General features: G+C 42.9%; 1 protein-coding gene across 2 annotated transcripts in view; it reads right to left on the bottom strand.

Moving 5' to 3' along the window:
• Positions 1 to 19,732, bottom strand: part of LOC128685847 (nephrin-like) — a 317,772-nt gene that overhangs the window by 6,644 nt on the left and 291,396 nt on the right. For both annotated transcript variants that reach the window (XM_053772546.2, XM_053772547.2), the window contains 2 exons: positions 8,719 to 9,543; positions 7,596 to 7,744 (listed from right to left, as the gene is read on the bottom strand). In XM_053772546.2, coding sequence (XP_053628521.1) covers positions 7,596 to 7,744; positions 8,719 to 9,543 — 974 coding nt within the window. The remainder of the gene's footprint in view (positions 1 to 7,595; positions 7,745 to 8,718; positions 9,544 to 19,732) is intronic.

The raw sequence follows: 19,732 nt of genomic DNA, 5'->3' as shown, positions 1-19,732 counted from the left end.
TACTCAAGGTGAATATAAGGTCCAGTCTTGCTGGTTCATCCTTTCCTCTCTCTCTGGTAGTGTCTCTAACATGTTGATGCATGAGGTTTTCCAGTACCACATCCATCATCTTGGCTCTCCATGTTTCGGGACCCCCATGGGGCTCCAGGTTTTCACAGTCAATCTCCTTGTGATTGAAATCACCCATAACTAGTAACTTTGCTCCCTCCATGTGTGCTCTCCTGGCCAGCTCGGCTAGTGTGTCGACCATTGCTCTGTTGCTCTCATCGTATTCTTCTCTTGGCCTCCTGCAGTTCTGTGGTGGGTTGTACATTACTGCAATTATCACCTTATGTCCCTCAGACTGGATTGTTCCTACTAAGTAGTCCCTTTCGCCCGTGCCATCCATTCCTTCCATTTTCTCAAAACCCCACTGGTTTTTAATGAGCAGTGCAACTCCTCCTCCCCCTCTCCTCCCTCTGTCTTTCCTGAGGATTTGATATCCGGATGGAAAGATTGAATCTGTTATTATTCTGGTGAGTTTTGTTTCTGTGAGTGCTATTATGTCTGGGGATGTCTCCTTGATTCTTTCGTGCCACTCCTCATACTTATTTGTTATTCCATCTGCATTTGTATACCACACCTTCAAGTTCTTTTCTAAGACTGTGATCTGGGAGGTGTATTGGGGTTGGGGAAGTGGGAGACCTGATAAGGAACTATGGGTGGTTGCTCTGTGGTTGAAGGTTGTAATGCAGTGGGTGGGGGCATTGGATGTGGCATGGGTGTTTTGGTTTAGAGTGTTTGGTTGCACTGGGGTTGACCTGGTTGGGAGGCTTCTATAGGAACTTGTGAGGGAGGCTGTATTTGATCTTCTTCCTGGGTCTGGGATCTCCTGTCTGTCTTCTCCATCCCCTCTCTTTCCTCCTTTCGCCTTTGTACCATCTCTCTCAGTTTCTGCCTTTCTTCTTGTGTTCCTGTATGCCGTCATGTCCCTTAACCGTGCTTTCTCCTGCAGGATCCTGTTCGAGTCGATTCTGCGTGCGTGTGTGTGTGTGTGTGTGTGTGTGTGCATATGGCTCAGTGTGTGCACTCACCTATTTGTGGTTGCAGGGGTCAAGTTGTTACTCCAGGCCCCGCCTCTTCACTGATCGCTACTAAGTTCTCTCTCTCCCTGCTCCATGAGCTTTATCAAACCTTGTCTTAAAACTATGTATGGTTCCACTGCGTCACTCGCCAGACTATTTCACTTCCTGACAACTCTGTGACTAAAGAAATACTTCCTAACATCCCTTTGACTCCTCTGAGTCTTCAAATTCCAACTGTTTTTGTGTCCCATCTCTGGAGCATCATATCTCTGTCCACCATGTCAATTCCTCACAGTATTTTGTATGTCGTTATCATGTCTCCCCTAACCCTCCTGTCCTCCAGTGTCGTCAGGCCGATTTCCCTTAGCCTTTCTTCGTAGGACATTCGCCTTAGCTCTGTAACTAGTCTTGTTGCAAACCTTTGATTTTTCTCTAATTTCTTGACGTGCTTGACCAGATGTGAGTTCTAAACTGGTGCTGCATATTCCAATATGGGCCGACGTACACGGTGTACAAAGTCTTAAACGATTCCTTACTGAGGTATCGGAATGCTGTTCTCAGGTTTGCCAGGCGCCCATATGCTGCAGCAGTTATCTGGTTGATGTGTGCCTCAAGAGATGTGCTCGGTATTATACTCACCCCAAGATCATTTTACCTGACTGAGGTTTGCAGTCTTTGGCCACTTAGCCTGTACTCTGTCTGCGGTCTTCTTTGCCCTTCCCCGATCTTTATTACTTTGCATTTGGTGGGGTTAAATTCGAGGAGCCAGTTACTGGACCAGTCTGTCCAGGTCTCTTTGTAGTTCTGCCTGATCCTCATCCGATTTAATTCTCATCATTAACTTTACATCATTTGCAAACAGGGACATTTCTGAGTCTATCCCTTCCGTCATGTCATTCTCATATACCAATAATAGCACTGGTCCCAGGACTGACCCCTGTGGAACCCCGCTCGTCACAAGCGCCCACTCTGACACCTCGTCAAGTACCATGACTCGTTGTTGCCTCCCTGTCAGATATTCTCTGATCCATTGCAGTGCCTTTCCTGTTATGTGTGCCTGATCCTCTAGCTTTTGCACTAATCTCTTGTGAGGAACTGTGTCGAAGGTCTTCCTGCAGTGTCTGTATTCATGTGTTTGTGCACATATACTTGTGCAGATGCATGCATATTTGTGGATATTTGTATGCATCTCCATACGAATGTATGGGTGAATGAAACTGTGTGTATGTGTGTGTGTGTGTGTGTGTGTGTGTGTGTGTGTGTGTGTGTTTGTGTGTGTGCGCTTATTTATACAGTATATTTACACAGTACACATGTGAGAATACATACACAAAGTAAAACTTTAATAAAATTAAAGTATTCCCTTATGAATGGACACTTAAACGACTCAAAACATTGTAAAAAGAAATATATATATATATATATATATATATATATATATATATATATATATATATATATATATATATATATATATATATATATATATATATATATTGAGGTAGTAGGTTGGTAGACAGCAACCACCCAGGGAGGTACTACCGTCCTGCCAAGTGAGTGTAAAACGTAAGCCTGTAATTGTTTTACATGATGGTAGGATTGCTGGTGTCTTTTGTCTGTCTCATAAATATGCAAGATTACAGGTACGTCTTGCTACTTCTACTTACACTTAGGTCACACTACACATACATGTACACGTTTATTTATACACACTCATCAGAGTTTTCTTTGATTTTATCTTAATAGTTCTTGGTCTTATTACTTTTCCTTTTATATCCATGGGGAAGTGGAATAAGAATCTTTCCTCCGTAAGCCATGCGTGTTGTAAAAGTCAACTAAAATGCCGGGAACAATGGGCTAGTAACCCCTTTTCCTGTAAAGATTACTAAAAAGAATAAGAAGAAGAAATTTGTCAAAGTGGGAAGTCTGAATGTGCGTGGATGTTGTGCAGATGATAAGAAAGAGATGATTGTGGATGTTATGAATGAGAAGAAACTGGATGTCCTGGCTTTAAGTGAAACAAAGCTGAAGGGGGTGGGAGAGTTTCAATGGAGAGGAATAAATGGGATTAGGTCAGGGGTTTCAAATAGAGTTAGAGCTAAAGAAGGAGTAGCAATAATGTTGAAGGATAAGCTATGGCAGGAAAAGAGGGACTATAAATGTATTAATTCACGGATTACGTGGAGTAAAATAAAGATTGGGTGTGAAAAGTGGGTTATAGTAAGCGTGTATGCACCTGGAGAAGAGAGAAGTGTAGAGGAGAGAGAGAGATTTTGGGAAATGTTGAGTGAATGCGTGGGGAGTTTTGAATCAAGTGTGAGAGTAATGGTGGTTGGGGATTTCAATGTTAAAGTGGGTAAAAATGTTATGGAGGGAGTTGTAGGTAAATTTGGGGTGCCAGGGGTAAATGTAAATGGGGAGCCTTTAATTGATCTATGTGTAGAAAGAAATCTGGTAATAAGTAATACATATTTTATGAAAAAGAGGATAAATAAATAAACAAGGTATGATGTAGCACGTAATGAAAGTAGTTTGTTAGATTATGTATTGGTGGATAAAAGGTTGATGGGTAGGCTCCAGGATGTACATGTTTATAGAGGGGCAACTGATTTATCGGATCATTATTTAGTTGTAGCTACAGTTAGAGTTAGAGGTAGATGGGAAAAGAGGAAGGTGGCAACAACAAGTAAGAGGGAGGTGAAAGTATATAAACTAAGGGAGGAGGAAGTTCGGGTGAGATATAAGCGACTATTGGCAGAAAGGTGGGCTAGTGCAAAGATGAGTAGTGGGGGGGTTGAAGAGGGTTGGAATAGTTTTAAAAATGCAGTATTAGAATGTGGGGCAGAAGCTTGTGGTTATAGGAGGGTGGGGGCAGGAGGAAAGAGGAGTGATTGGTGGAATGATGAAGTAAAGGGTGTGATAAAAGAGAAAAGGGTAGCTTATGAGAGGTTTTTACAAAGCAGAAGTGTTATAAGAAGAGCAGAGTATATGGAGAGTAAAAGAAAGGTAAAGAGAGTGGTGAGAGAGTGCAAAAGGAGAGCAGATGATAGAGTGGTAGAGGCACTGTCAAGAAATTTTAATGAAAATAAGAAAAAAATTTGGAGTGAGTTAAACAAGTTAAGAAAGCCTAGGGAACGTATGGATTTGTCCGTTAAAAACAGAGTAGGGGAGTTAGTAGATGGGGAGAGGGAAGTATTAGGTAGATGGCGAGAATATTTTGAGGAACTTCTAAATGTTGAGGAAGAAAGGGAGGCGGTAATTTCATGCACTTGTCAGGGAGGTATACCATCTTTTAGGAGTGAAGAAGAGCAGAATGTAAGTGTGGTGGAGGTACGTGAGGCATTACGTAAAATGAAAGGGGGTAAAGCAGCTGGAACTGATGGGATCATGACAGAAATGTTAAAAACAGGGGGGGATATAGTGTTGGAGTGGTTTGTACTTTTGTTTAATAAATGTATGAAAGAGGGGAAAGTACCTAGGGATTGGCGGAGAGCATGTATAGTCCCTTTATATAAAGGGAAAGGGGACAAAGGAGATTGTAAAAATTATAGAGGAATAAGTTTACTGAGTATACCAGGAAAAGTGTACGGTAGGGTTATAATTGAAAGAATTAGAGGTAAGACAGAATGTAGGATTGCGAATGAGCAAGGAGGTTTCAGAGTGGGTAGGGGATGCGTAGATCAAGTGTTTACATTGAAGCATATATGTGAACAGTATTTAGATAAAGGAAGGGAAGTTTTTATTGCATTTATGGATTTAGAAAAGGCATATGATAGAGTGGATAGAGGAGCAATGTGGCAGATGTTGCAAGTATATGGAATAGGTGGTAAGTTACTAAATGCTGTAAAGAGTTTTTATGAGGATAGTGAGGCTCAGGTTAGGGTGTGTAGAAGAGAGGGAGAATACTTCCCGGTAAAAGTAGGTCTTAGACAGGGATGTGTAATGTCACCATGGTTGTTTAATATATTTATAGATGGAGTTGTAAAAGAAGTAAATGCTAGGGTGTTCGGGAGAGGGGTGGGATTAAATTATGGGGATTCAAATTCAAAATGGGAAATGACGCAGTTACTTTTTGCTGATGATACTGTGCTTATGGGAGATTCTAAAGAAAAATTGCAAAGGTTAGTGGATGAGTTTGGGAATGTGCGTAAAGGTAGAAAGTTGAAAGTGAACCCAGAAAAGAGTAAGGTGATGAGGGTATCAAATGATTTAGATAAAGAAAAATTGGATATCAAATTGGGGAGGAGGAGTATGGAAGAAGTGAATGTTTTCAGATACTTGGGAGTTGACGTGTCGGGAGATGGATTTATGAAGGATGAGGTTAGTCATAGAATTGACGAGGGAAAGAAGGTGAGTGGTGCGTTGAGGTATATGTGGAGACAAAAAATGTTATCTATGGAGGCATAGAAGGGAATGTATGAAAGTATAGTAGTACCAATACTCTTATATGGGTGTGAAGCTTGGGTGGTAAATGCAGCAGCGAGGAGACGGTTGGAGGCAGTGGAGATGTCCTGTCTAAGGGCAATGTGTGGTGTAAATATTATGCAGAAAATTCGGAGTGTGGAAATTAGGAAAAGGTGTGGAGTTAATAAAAGCATTAGTCAGAGGGCAGAAGAGGGGTTGTTGAGGTGGTTTGGTCATTTAGAGAGAATGGATCAAAGTAGAATGACATGGAAAGCATATAAATCTATAGGGGAAGGAAGGAGGGGTAGGGGTCGTCCTCGAAAGGGTTGGAGAGAGGGGGTAAAGGAAGTTTTGTAGGCGAGGGGCTTGGACTTCCAGCAAGCGTGCGTGAACGTGTTAGGTAGGAGTGAATGGAGACGAATGGTACTTGGGACCTGACGATCTGTTGGAGTGTGAGCAGGGTAATAGTATTTAGTGAAGGGATTCAGGGAAACCGGTTATTTTCATATAGTCGGACTTGAGTCCTGGAAATGGGAAATACAATGCCTGCACTTTAAAGGAGGGGTTTGGGATATTGGTAGTTTGGAGGGATATGTTGTGTATCTTTATACGTATATGCTTCTAAACTGTTGTATTCTGAGCACCTCTGCAAAAACAGTGATAATGTGTGAGTGTGGTGAAAGTGTTGAATGATGATGAATGTATTTTCTTTTTGGGGTCACCCTGCCTCGGTGGGAGACGGCCAACTTGTTGAATATATATATATATATATATATATATATATATATATATATATATATGCAATAAGATCACAGTAAACAGGTGATTTCATAGTTCCTTGATAATGTGAGTAGTCACGAAAGCGCTTGGAATTTCTTATTCTTTCAGAGTGGTTGTTTTGCATATATATATATATATATATATATATATATATATATATATATATATATATATATATATATATATAGATATATATATATATATATATATATACATGTATATATTTAAATACTTGATATTTATAGTTGTTTTAAGATGTATAATTAATATTTCCTTAATGGTTGAAAGAATTTGCATAAAAACGCACAAATGTTGATATGTTTTAAAGTATGATCATTTACTTTCAGTTTTATAACAGTTTGTTATAGATCCACATGACATGACACTCCAAGTTGTTAACTAAGTTAATATACTGGTAAATTCTGACCTACTTAGACTAAACATAAATGATGTTAATTCTGCCATGAAGTGGATCGTCTTGAGAAGTTTGAACCTGGCCACAAAACACATTCTTACATTATTAAATAAAAAACAATATCAGTTTGTTTAATACAATCTGGAAAGTGGAATTTATACATCTGTATAACAACAAGAAAGTTTCCCCGAGTACAACACACTGGTTGTAGACAGTTGAAGCCGATCAGACGAGGCATTCTCCAGGAAATCCAAAAGTCAGATTAATACATTCACTTCGTAAACTTCTGAGGATTATTGTTGCTTATAAGACGCAGGATCCAGTACTGATCTTCACACCAAGTGCAGTCAACATTATTAGGGGGAAGATTATATCATATTGCAAATCATATTTTTAAAACAAAGTGGAAGCGTTACTCTCCAACACAATTCCAGCCTATGAGATACACCAGAGTTGACAGTTTAAAGTAGTGCGATAACTAAGTCATCCGTTCGATAACTAAGTTATCGCATGGAAACATAGCAACAAAACATGATATTGAGCAGAGAACATCTGCTGATGCCAGTAATTGCAAGAACCTGTTCCATAGTCACAGTACGTCAGTGTTGAATATACGAAGCTGACTCCATCAGTCGTTCCCAAGTTACGAAGACAACCATTGGACGAAGAAAAAATTAAGAAAAGAATTCGGGTACCTAATTAAGGGTGCTCTTCTTGGGATGCCTAATAAAAAGTGTAGCCGTAAAGGGCCTAAGTTCCTACATTATAATGTTACCACATATTTCAGGTATTTCCTCCTAGTTATTCTCTTACTGATAATATGTAGCCGCACATTGTAGGTACACTCATTTTGGATTTAAAAAATATACTTTCGTCTGCATTGGTCTGTCCTCTCTTCCCCAGGTTTTTTCTTATTCTTGAGGTAGACTGACCTGCGTACTGATGGCTGACTTAGGTCTAGGCGTCCTGCGATAGGTGCCGTACACACTGCTGGTATATGGAACAGAGGCACAGATGTGGACGCTGTTGAAGCCGCCTTCTTCTGGGGTAGTTGGTGTCTGGTTCACCACCTCGCTGTTACCTGCAGTTAAAGTGGTTATCACGACAGTCACATCTGACAACTTTAGTGAGGATCGATTATGTTAACAAATCACTTAACAAAGAAAGGTTATTAGACACATTTATTATGCTCACATGCACTATTAGCAACTGCTACATGTTTATCTAATAGAGATCCTTATTCTTGTCATCCTTTCTCATTTTGCAGTAATTAGGTACCTTGTTCATCTACTTACACCTGATGCCTTGTTGACTTAACACAAGCACAAAATAATTATGTATGAGTCACAAACACAGACATATTTCTATCATTTACACACAACCCACAACTGGAAGGGGAACCATGCAATACATGGTAAATTTCGGCCCCACACTGAAGTTCTTCAAGGCTTCTGAAGAGAGTCTTAGTGTGAAGTCGAAATACACAGTACTCATCTTTCCCTCCAAGTGGGAGTCAGAATTTATAATTTGGTGCAGAAAGGACCAGAAATGTCATGTCCTTGATGAATCTAGATAAATGGTTCAGAGAACCGATAAGTTGATAAACTAGACACATGTGCAACATTTGGATATCTTTATTGTTCTGGACTGTATTGTACTGTATTGTACTGTATTGTACTGTATTGTACTGTATTGTATTGTATTGTACTGTATTGTACTATAATGAACTGATGAAGCCACATCAGTCCAGTACAGAGAAGAATGGTTGAAGATCAGAAGGAGATTGAGGAAATTAGTCCCTCAGCCTGGAGTCGATGTGATCAGTCTATTAATCTTGATTTATAGACTGATTACATCGACTCTAGGTTGAGGGACTGATTACTTCAATCTCCTTCTGATGTTCAACCATTCTTCGCTGTACTGGACTGATGAAGCCATTGTGTGGCAAGACGTTTCCATAAAAATTGTGCACAAGTGTTACAAGAGTGTCTAATTTATCACCTCGAGGAATCGTTTTTGTATAAATAATTTAACTATATATTCTAAGCGACTTACCATTGGAGGGAATGAGATCAGGATTCTTTTCATCGAGGTCCTGAGTATCAGCCAAATACGTCTGATGTTGGGGTGTGGTGGTCTTGCTGCTCGGACTTCGCTTTTTCTTGAGGCTGACCACCACTACTGCCACCAGCGCCACCAGCACCAGCGACCCCACCACTCCCACCACCACCGCCAGTATAGCGGTGATGGCCACCAACTCTTCAGGAGGAGGTCTGACTTGTGCAGTACGTCTCTCTGCTACATCTCTGATTGTGTAGCCATTCAGAAACCTCTTCTCACTGGGACCCCTTTTGTTGGTAGCATAAACTTGCATAACATACGAAGTCCCAGGTTCGAGTCCTCGTAAGGTGAAATCCGGAGACGTGTTTTCGGTGATGTTCAGTAATAGACGCTTAGTTTCAGTGTCGTAAGTCTCGATAATAAACCTCTGCACAAGACCACCATCATAACCAGGCGAGCAGTGCACTTTCAGCGTCTCTGTGGTATGGTTCGTAACTTCGCAGTTCTCAGGAGGGTTGGGGTTGCCCGCAGCAACCACCCTGTAAGCACAAGGTTTCTTTTGTCTGCCCAGGGCGTTGGTACCCCAGCAGAGTAAAGTGCCGTAGTCCAGCTCGGTGCGGGCCACGTAGGACAGAGAGGACTGGAGTCCATATGTTGCCACGTGATTTTCTGCAATGTCAACTACGTCGCCACTGCTGTTAAATCGCCAGAAGAAATGAACAACGGGAGGCACAGCGTCCAGACGACAAGTGACCGACACTTCTTCGTTCCTTGCGGCGCCGTAGACGTGAACCTGACCAGAGGCGCACACTGGGGCATCTGGTGGTACCAAAGTATCTCTAAAACAATGTGATCACATTACCCTTGACAACCCAGTGGTAGCGACGGCCCAACATATATTGCAAGAGGCTTACAGGCCCAAACAATTTTGGTTTATTTGTTCCTAATTAATAATTTATATCTCTAGGTTGGTAAAAACCTTGGTAATAGATACCCACAAATTGGTTTAGACAGACACGTGAGCAAACACTAGGTCATATTTATTACAGAACGTTTCGGTCCTGGGACCTTGATCATTTCACAAGTGATGAAGGTCCCAGGACCGTCGGCCGTCTCCTACCGAGGCAGGGTGAACCAAAAAGAAAGCAAATCCCTAAAACGAAAATACGTTCATTATCATTCAACACTTTCATCTCACTCATACATAATCACTGTTTTTGCAGAGGTGCTCAGATACAACACTTTAGAAGCATATACAAAGATACAATATAAAAAGTGACCTGAAATAATATAATAAACTCCCTATAGAATATAATATCAGGGCCCCAATTATATATATATATACATACCGTCCTATTACACATCCCTCCAAACTGCCTTAGTATACTAGTATATTTCTAGCTAATCCTGGTTTAATAGACTACAATGAAGCTTCAGGACGTAAATAGAATTAGTAAACTGAAAGGTAAATTAGTAAGGTTTCACTAATTAAAAATACTCATATATATATTAAATAATAACATCTAATTACTAGAAAAATATTTTCTGCTCAAATGCAACTGATTATCTTATTTTCCTTTGGTCAGATTTCTGCCCAAGTCTAGAATTTTTAATCATTTACAGCCCCTCAGCAGCGCTCTAAGATCCTTGTTGGTTTAGCGCTTTGTTATGATAATTATAATAATAATTACAGACCCTCAATTATTAATTCATTAACAGACATCTGATATATTTGCTTCAAGAATTATAAAGCTTCTTAAAATTCTATTCTTGCTTATACTCTATTCTTTTAATGACTCGTAGGTCAGTGCAGAGTCTCGGCTCACAACGGAACAGACCAGGGTTCAATTCCCGAGATGTATTATCAAATCTCCATGTAACTGCTGCAATTGTTCACGGACGTACTGGTAGACTTTCTCGCAGTCACATACATTCACAAATAAATACACACATGTGCACAAACATTCACTTATATACACACACACATACACACATACACACACACACACACACACACACACACACACACACACACACACACACACACACACACACACACACACACACACACACACGACACTCGAGGACAGGAGAGATAGGGGGGACATGATAACGACATACAAAATAGTGAGATGAATTGACAAGGTGGACAAAGACAGGATGTTCCAGAGATTGGACACAGCAACAAGGGGACACAGTTGGAAATTGAAGACACAGATGAATCACAGGAATGTTAGGAAGTATTTCTTCAGCCACAGAGTAGTCAGGAAGTGGAATAGTTTGGGAAGCGATGTAGTGGAGGCAGGGTCCATACATAGTTTTAAGCAGAGGTATGATAAAGCTCAAGGTTCAGGGAGAGTGACCTAGTAGCGACCAGTGAAGAGGCGGGGCCAGGAGCTTGGACTCGACCCCTGTAACCTCAACTAGGTGAGTACAACTAGGTGAGTACAGAGGAGCTGTGACACGATCCCTGCAACCCCATATAGGTGAGTGTATAAACATACAAAAAGAATGAGTTGATACACAATAACAAGCACGATTTTAAGGAGGGAAAAATCCTGTCACAAACCTAGTGGAAATTTACGACAAAGTGAAAGAAGTAAGGAAGGAGAGAGAGGGTGTTGAGACTGTATGAAGGCTATCGGTACAGTTCCGCACAGGAGATTAGTGCAATAGCTAGAGGAGTAGGCAGGAATAACAGAAATGTATCAGAGAATACCTGACAGGAAGGAAACAACGAGTGATAGTACCTGACGAGATGTCAGAGTGGGCGCCTGTGATGACCGGGGTTCCACAAGGGTCAGTCCTAGGGCCGGTACTGTTTCTGGTATATGTGAATGACATGACGGAAGGGATAGATTCAGAGGTGTCCCTGTTTACAGATGATGTGAAGCTAATGCGGATAATTCAAATAAATGAGGATCAGGTAAGACTACAAAGAGATCTGAACAGGCTACAAGCCTGGTCCAACAACTGGCTCCTGGAGTTTAACCCCACCAAGTGCGATGTCATGAAGATCAGGGAAGGTCAAAGACGACCGCAGACCGAGCACAGGCTCGCAGGCCAAAGACTGCAAACATCACTCAGAGAAAAGGATCTTGGGGTGAGTATAATATCGAGCACATCTCCTGAGGCGCACATCAACCAGATAACTGCTGTAGCATATGGACGCCTGGCAAACCTAAGAATAGCGTTCTGATACCTCAGTAAGGAATCATTCAAGACACTGTACACCGTCAGGCCCATATTCGAGTATGCATCACGAGTTTAGAACCCACACCTGGTCAAGAATGTCAAAAAAAGAGAAAGTGCAAAGGTTTGCAACAGGATTAGTCCCGGAACTAAGAGGTATGTCCTACGAGGAGAGGTTAAGGGAAATAAACATGACGACACTGGAGGACAGGAGGGATAGGGAAGGCATCATAACGACATATGAAATACTAGGAGGAATTGACAAGGTGGATAGGGACAGGGCATTTAAAAAACGAGATATAACAACAAGGGGTCAGAACTGGAAGTTAAAAAGTTAGATGCATCACAGGGATGTTAGGCAGTATCTCTTCAGTCATAGAGTTGTCAGGAAGTGCTACAATCTGGAGAGTGATGTAGTGTAGGCAGGATCCATACATAGCTTTAAGAAGAGGTACGATAAAGCTCATGGAGCAGGGAGAGTGTGGACCTAGTAGCGACCAGCGAAGTGGCGGGTTCAGGAACTGTAAATCGACCCCTGCAACCACAAACAGGTGAGCACACACACACTGACATCAGTCATCACAGTCTGGGTGAAGGTTGTCTCTCCACATTTAGAGTGAAGCGAACTGAGCGATAAATATGAGTGGCGGCCCAAAACTTGGAAAGTAAAAATATATATTCAAGTTTACTGAAATACAGAGGAAAAATATTTGAGTTTTAAGATAAATTATTGAAAAAAATTGAGGCCTTTTGATTACAGTATTAGAGAGACACGAGATCAAAACATTGATGTTTTTTCACTTAGAGGGAAAACATCGCAGTCTTTTCAGTAGGAGAAAAAATTCGTGGATGGATAAATAGATTAACAAAGGTGGAAAAAAAAATGGGTGAGGCTGGAAGAAAAAGATTAAAAACATATGATATTTTTTATTATCACATCGGCCATCTCCTACCAAAGCTGGATGAGCCGATAAAGAAGAAACACTGTTACCATCATTCACTCCATCACTGTCTTGCCAGAGGCGGTGTTTTACACTACAGTTATAAAACTGCAACATTAACACCCCTCCTTCAGAGTGTAGACACTGTACTTCCCACCTCCAGGACTCGAGTCCGGGAAGTAGGAAATACAGAGTCTGGAGGTGGGAAATACAGAGTCTGGAGGTGGGAAATACAGTGTCTGGAGGTGGGAAATACAGTGTCTGGAGGGGGGAAATACAGAGTCTGGAGGAGGGAAATACAGTGCCTGGAGGTGGGAAATACAGTGCCTGGAGGTGGGAAATACAGTGTCTGGAGGTTGGAAATACAGTGTCTGGAGGAGGGAAATACAGTGCCTGGAGGTGGGAAATACAGTGCCTGGAGGTGGGAAATACAGTGTCTGGAGGTTGGAAATACAGTGTCTGGAGGAGGGAAATACAGTGCCTGGAGGTGGGAAATACAGTGTCTGGAGGTGGGAAATACAGTGTCTGGAGGTGGGAAATACAGTGTCTGGAGGTGGGAAATACAGTGCCTGGAGGTGGGAAATACAGTGTCTGGAGGGGGGAAATACAGAGTCTGGAGGTGGGAAATACAGTGTCTGGAGGTGGGAAATACAGTGTCTGGAGGTGGGAAATACAGTGCCTGGAGGAGGGAAATACAGAGTCTGGAGGTGGGAAATACAGTGTCTGGAGGTGGGAAATACAGTGTCTGGAGGTGGGAAATACAGTGTCTGGAGGTGGGAAATACTGTGTCTGGAGGTGGGAAATACAGTGTCTGGAGGTGGGAAATACAGTGTCTGGAGGTGGGAAATACAGTGTCTGGAGGTGGGAAATACAGTGCCTAGAAAAGGGAAATACAGTGCCTGGAGGTGGGAAATACAGAGTCTGGAGGTGGGAAATACAGAGTCTGGAGGTGAGAAATACAGTGTCTGGAGGTGGGAAATACAGTGTCTGGAGGTGGGAAATACAGAGTCTGGAGGTGAGAAACACAGTGTCTGGAGGTGGGAAATACAGAGTCTGGAGGTGAGAAATACAGTGTCTGGAGGTGGGAAATACAGTGTCTTGAGGTGGGAAATACAGTGCCTGGAGGTGGGAAATACAGTGCCTGGAGGTGGGAAATACAGTGTCTGGAGGTGGGAAATACAGTGTCTGGAGGTGGGAAATACAGTGTCTGGAGATGGGAAATACAGTGTCTGGAGGTGGGAAATACAGAGTCTGGAGGTGGGAAATACAGAGTCTGGAGGTGGGAAATACAGAGTCTGGAGGTGGGAAATACAGTGTCTGGAGGTGGGAAATACAGTGTCTGGAGGTGGGAAATACAGTGTCTGGAGGTGGGAAATATAATGTCTGGAGGTGGGAAATACAGTGCCTAGAGGTGGGAAAAATAATGTCTGGAGGTGGGAAATACAGTGCCTGGAGGTGGGAAATACTGTGCCTGGAGGTGGGAAATGCAGTGTCTGGAGGTGGGAAATACAGTGCCTGGAGGTGGGAAATACAGTGTCTGGAGGTGGGAAATACAGTGTCTGGAGGTGGGAAATGCAGTGTCTGGAGGTGGGAAATACAGTGTCTGGAGGTGGGAAATACAGTGCCTGGAGGTGGTGGGAAATATAGTGTCTGGAGATGGTGGGAAATACAGTGTCTGGAGGTGTGAAATACAGTGTCAGGAAGTGGGAAATACAGTGGCTTTAGGTGGGAAATGCAGTGCCTGGAGGTGGGAAATACAGTGTCCGGAGGTGGGAAATACAGTGCCTGGAGGTGGTGGGAAATACAGTATCTGGAGGTGGTGGGAAATACAGTGTCTGGAGATGGTGGGAAATACAGTGGCTGGAGGTGGAAAATACTGTGTCTGGAGGTGGGAAATACAATGTCTGGAGGAGGGAAATACAGTGTCTGGAGGTGGGAAATACAGTGCCTGGAGGTGGGAAATACAATGTCTGGAGGTGGGAAATACAGTGTCTGGAGGTGGGAAATACAATGTCTGGAGGTGGGAAATACAGTGTCTGGAGGTTGGAAATACAGTGTCTGGTGGTGGGATATACAGTGTCTGGAGGTGGGAAATACAGTGTCTGGAGGTGGGAAATACAGTGCCTGGAGGTGGGAAATACAGTGTCTGGAGGTGGGAAATGTAATGCCTGGAGGTGGGAAATACAGTGCCAGGAGGTGGTGGGAAATACAGTGTCTGGAGGTGGTGGGAAATACAGTGGCTGGAGGTGGAAAATACAGTGTCTGGAGGTGGGAAATACAGTGTCTGGAGGTGGGAAATACAGTGTCTATAGGTGGGAAATACAGTGTCTGGAGGTGGGAAATACAGTGTCTGGAGGTGGGAAATACAATGTCTGGAGGTTGGAAATGCAGTGTCTGGAGGTGGGAAATACAATGTCTGGAGGTTGGAAATGCAGTGTCTGGAGGTAGGAAATACAGTGTCTGGAGGTGGGAAATACAGTGTCTGGAGGTGGGAAATACAGTGTCTGGAGGTGGGAAATACAATGTCTGGAGGTTGGAAATGCAGTGTCTGGAGGTAGGAAATACAGTGTCTGGAGGTGGGAAATACAGTGTCTGGAGGTGGGAAATACAGTGTCTGGAGGTGGGAAATACAATGTCTGGAGATGGGAAATACAATGTCTGGAGGTGGGAAATACAGTGTCTGGAAGTGGGAAATACAGTTTCTGGAGGTGGGAAATACAGTGTCTGGAGGCGGGAAATACAGTGTTTGGAGGTGGGGAATACAGTGTCTGGAGGTGGGAAATACAATGTCTGAAGGTGGGAAATACAGTGTCTGGAGGTGGGAAATACAGTGTCTGGAGGTGGGAAATATAATGTCTGGAGGTGGGAAATACAGTGTCAGGAGGTGGGAAACACAGTGTCTGGAAGTGGGAAATACAGTGTCTGAAGGTAGGAAATACAGTGTCTGGAGGTGGGAAATACAGTGTCTGGAGGTGGGAAATATAATGTCTGGAGGTGGTGGAAAATACAGTGTCTGGAAGTGGGAAATACAGTGCCTGGAGGTGGTGGGAAATACAGTGTCTGGAAGTGGGAAATACAGTGTCTTGAGGTGGGAAATACAGTGTCTGGAGGTTGGAAATACAGTTTCTGAAGGTGGGAAATAGAGTGCCTGGAGGTGGGAAATACAGTGTCTGGAGGTTGGAAATACAGTGCCTGGAGGTGGGAAATACAGTGTCTGGAGGTGGGAAATGCACTGCCTGGAGGTGGGAAATACAGTGTCTGAAGGTGGGAAATACAGTGTCTGGAGGGGGGAAATACAGTGCCTGGAAATGGGAAATACAATACATGGAGGTGGTGGGAAATATAGTGTCTGGAGATGGTGGGAAATACAGTGTCTGGAGGTGTGAAATACAGTGTCTGGAAGTGGGAAATACAGTGTCTTGAGGTGGGAAATGCAGTGCCTGGAGGTGGGAAATACAATGTCCAGAGGTGGGAAATACAGTGTCCGAAGGTGGGAAATACAGTGCCTGGAGGAGGGAAATACAGTGCCTGCAGGTGGTGGAAATACAGTGTCTGGAGGTGGTGGGAAATGCAGTGTCTGGAGATGGTGGGAAATACAGTGGCTGGAAGTGGAAAATGCAGTGTCTGGAGGTGGGAAATACAGTGTCTGGAGGTGGGAAATACAGTGTCTGGAGATGGGAAATACAGTGTCTGGAGGTGGGAAATGCAATGTCTGAAGGTGGGAAATACAGTGTCTGGAGGTGGGAAATACAATGTCTGTAGGTGGGAAATACAGTGTCTGGAGGTAGGAAATACAGTGCCTGGAGGTGAAAAATACAGTGTCTGGAGGTGGGATATACAGTGTCTGGATGTGGGAAATACAGTGTCTAGATGTGGGAAATACAGTGTCTGGAGGTGGGAAATACAATGTCTGTAGGTGGGAAAAACAGTGTCTGGAGGTGGGAAATACAATGTCTGGAGGTGGGAAACGCAGTGTCTGGAGGTAGGAAATACAGTGTCTGGAGGTGGGAAATACAGTGTCTGGAGGTGGGAAATACAGTGCCTGGAGATGGGAAATACAGTGCCTGGAGGTGGTGGGAAATACAGTGTCTGGAGGTGGGAAATACAATGTCTGGAGGTGGGAAATACAGTGCCTGGAGGTGGTGGGAAATACAGTGTCTGGAGGTGGGCAATAAAGTGCCTGGAGGAGGTGGGAAATACAGTGTCTGGAAATGGTGGGAAATACAGTGTCTGGAGATGGTGGGAAATACAGTGGCTGGAGGTGGAAAATACAGTGTCTGGAGGTGGGAAATACAGTGTCTGGAGGTAAGAAATACAGTGTCTGGAGGTGGGAAATACAGTGTCTGGAGGTGGGAAATACAATGTCTGGTGGTGGGAAATACAGTGTCTGGAGGTATGAAATACAATGTCTGGAGGTGGGAAATACAGTGTCTGGAGGTGGGAAATACAGTGTCCGGAGGTGGAAAATACAGTGTCTGGAGGTGGGAAATACAGTGTCTGGAGGTGGGAAATACAATGTCTGGAGGTGGGAAATACAGTGTCTGGAGGTGGGAAATACAGTGTCTGGAGGTGGGAAATACAATGTCTGGAGGTGGGCAATACAGTGTCTGGAGGTGGGAAATACAGTGCCTGAAGGTGGTGTGAAATACAGTGTCTGGAGGTGGTGGGAAATACAGAGTCTGGAGTTGGGCAATAAAGTGCCTGGAGGAGGTGGGAAATACAGTGTCTGGAAGTGGGAAATACAGTTTCTGGACGTGGGAAATACAGTGTCTGGTGGCGGGAAATACAGTGTCTATAGGTGGGGAATACAGTGCCTGAAGGTGGGAAATACAGTGTCTGTAGGTTGGAAATACAGTGTCTGGAGGTGGGAAATACAGTGCCTGGAGGTGGGAAATACAGTGCCTGGAGATGGTGGGAAATACAGTGCCTGGAGGTGGTGGAAAATAGTACCTGGGGGTGGGAAATACAGTGCCTGGAGGTGGTGGGAAATACAGTGTCTGGAAGTGGAAAATACAGTGTTTGAAGGTGGGAAATACAGTGCCTTGAGGTGGGAAATCCAGTGTCTGGAGGTGGTGGGAAATACAGTGTCTGGAGATGGTGGGAAATTCAGTGTCTGGAGATGATGGGAAATACAGTGTCTGGAGGTGGTGGGAAATAGAGTGTCTGGAGGTGGTGGGAAATACAGTGTCTGGAGGTGGAGGGAAATACAGTGTCTGGAGGTGGAGGGAAATACAGTGTCTGGAGGTGGAGGGAAATACAGTGTCTGGAGGTGGAGGGAAATACAGTGTCTGCAGGTGGAGGGAAATACAGTGTCTGGAGGTGGAGGGAAATACAGTGTCTGGAGGTGGAGGGAAATACAGTGTCTGGAGGTGGAGGGAAATACATTGTCTGGAGGTGGAGGGAAATACAGTGTCTGGAGGTGGAGGGAAATACAGAACACATTGAAGGAACAAGCTGTTACATTAAAGTTGAAATTAATGAAGAGAAAGAATCAGAAACTGTAAGAAAATAAGAGTGAGAGAAGAAAAATATAAGTCCAGGAAGACTTCATAAAATGTGGAAAAGGAAAGGAAATAAAATCAAGCACAGAGAACATCATATAGGACAGAAGCTTAATGTATCTCAGTAGCCAAGAGGAAGGAAGTATTAGCAGTGTAAAACTCTCACAAAAGCTGTCAGACCATGTCAGTTTTCTTGTCTCTCTCACACTCTGCCCACAACAACAATATTTATTTTTCCATCTTATTACACTCCATCGCCTTCCAATCTTAACCTGTTCCTTGTGACTAAACAAATAAATATTGAGAGATGTGGGTAAAGTGGAAGATGTGAGAAAGATAATAGACTGCTAAAAACAGAGATAAAGAACATGGATTAAAAGCTATAGTGATAGGGAATCCAATTGTAATAAAATAAAACAAATGATAAAGACTTTTCATTGGAGATAAAAACAGAGAACAACATAAACACTGATGGAAAGTTAAATAAGGAAAGAAATTAAAAAAAAAAAAAAAGGTTAATACAAAGTAAGAAAACCCTATCAACCTTTCAAAATTTTTGTCATTGAATAATAATAAAAGTAGAAGAAATAGAAGAAAGCAGAAGAAACTTGATATTGTCTTAATAAGAAAATTATATTTTATCTGACGATGAACTGGAGACTTACTACTGAGTGTTGAGCACTGACACAACAAGCAAGAAGATATACCTGTGCAAGAAACTGGAGAGTTACTACTGAGTGTTGAGCACTGACACAACAAGCAAGAAGATATACCTGTGCAAGAAACTGGAGAGTAACTACTGAGTGTTGAGCACTGACACAACAAGCAAGAAGATATACCTGTACAAGAAACTGGAGAGTAACTACTGAGTGTTGAGCACTGACACAACAAGCAAGAAGATATACCTGTACAAGAAACTGGAGTGAACTACTGAGTGTTGAGCACTGACACAACAAGCAAGAAGATATACCTGTGCAAGAAACTGGAGAGAACTACTGAGTGTTGAGCACTGACACAACAAGCAAGAAGATATACCTGTACAAGAAACTGGAGAGTAACTACTGAGTGTTGAGCACTGACACAACAAGCAAGAAGATATACCTGTACAAGAAACTGGAGAGTAACTACTGAGTGTTGAGCACTGACACAACAAGCAAGAAGATATACCTGTGCAAGAAACTGGAGAGTAACTACTGAGTGTTGAGCACTGACACAACAAGCAAGAAGATATACCTGTGCAAGAAACTGGACAGTAACTACTGAGTGTTGAGCACTGACACAACAAGCAAGAAGATATACCTGTGCAAGAAACTGGAGAGTAACTACTGAGTGTTGAGCACTGACACAACAAGCAAGAAGATATACCTGTGCAAG

The sequence above is a fragment of the Cherax quadricarinatus genome, unplaced genomic scaffold (genome assembly GCF_038502225.1).
Source record: "Cherax quadricarinatus isolate ZL_2023a unplaced genomic scaffold, ASM3850222v1 Contig11, whole genome shotgun sequence".
Lineage (NCBI taxonomy): Eukaryota > Metazoa > Arthropoda > Malacostraca > Decapoda > Parastacidae > Cherax > Cherax quadricarinatus.
This window is presented reverse-complemented; position numbering and strand designations above follow the sequence as displayed.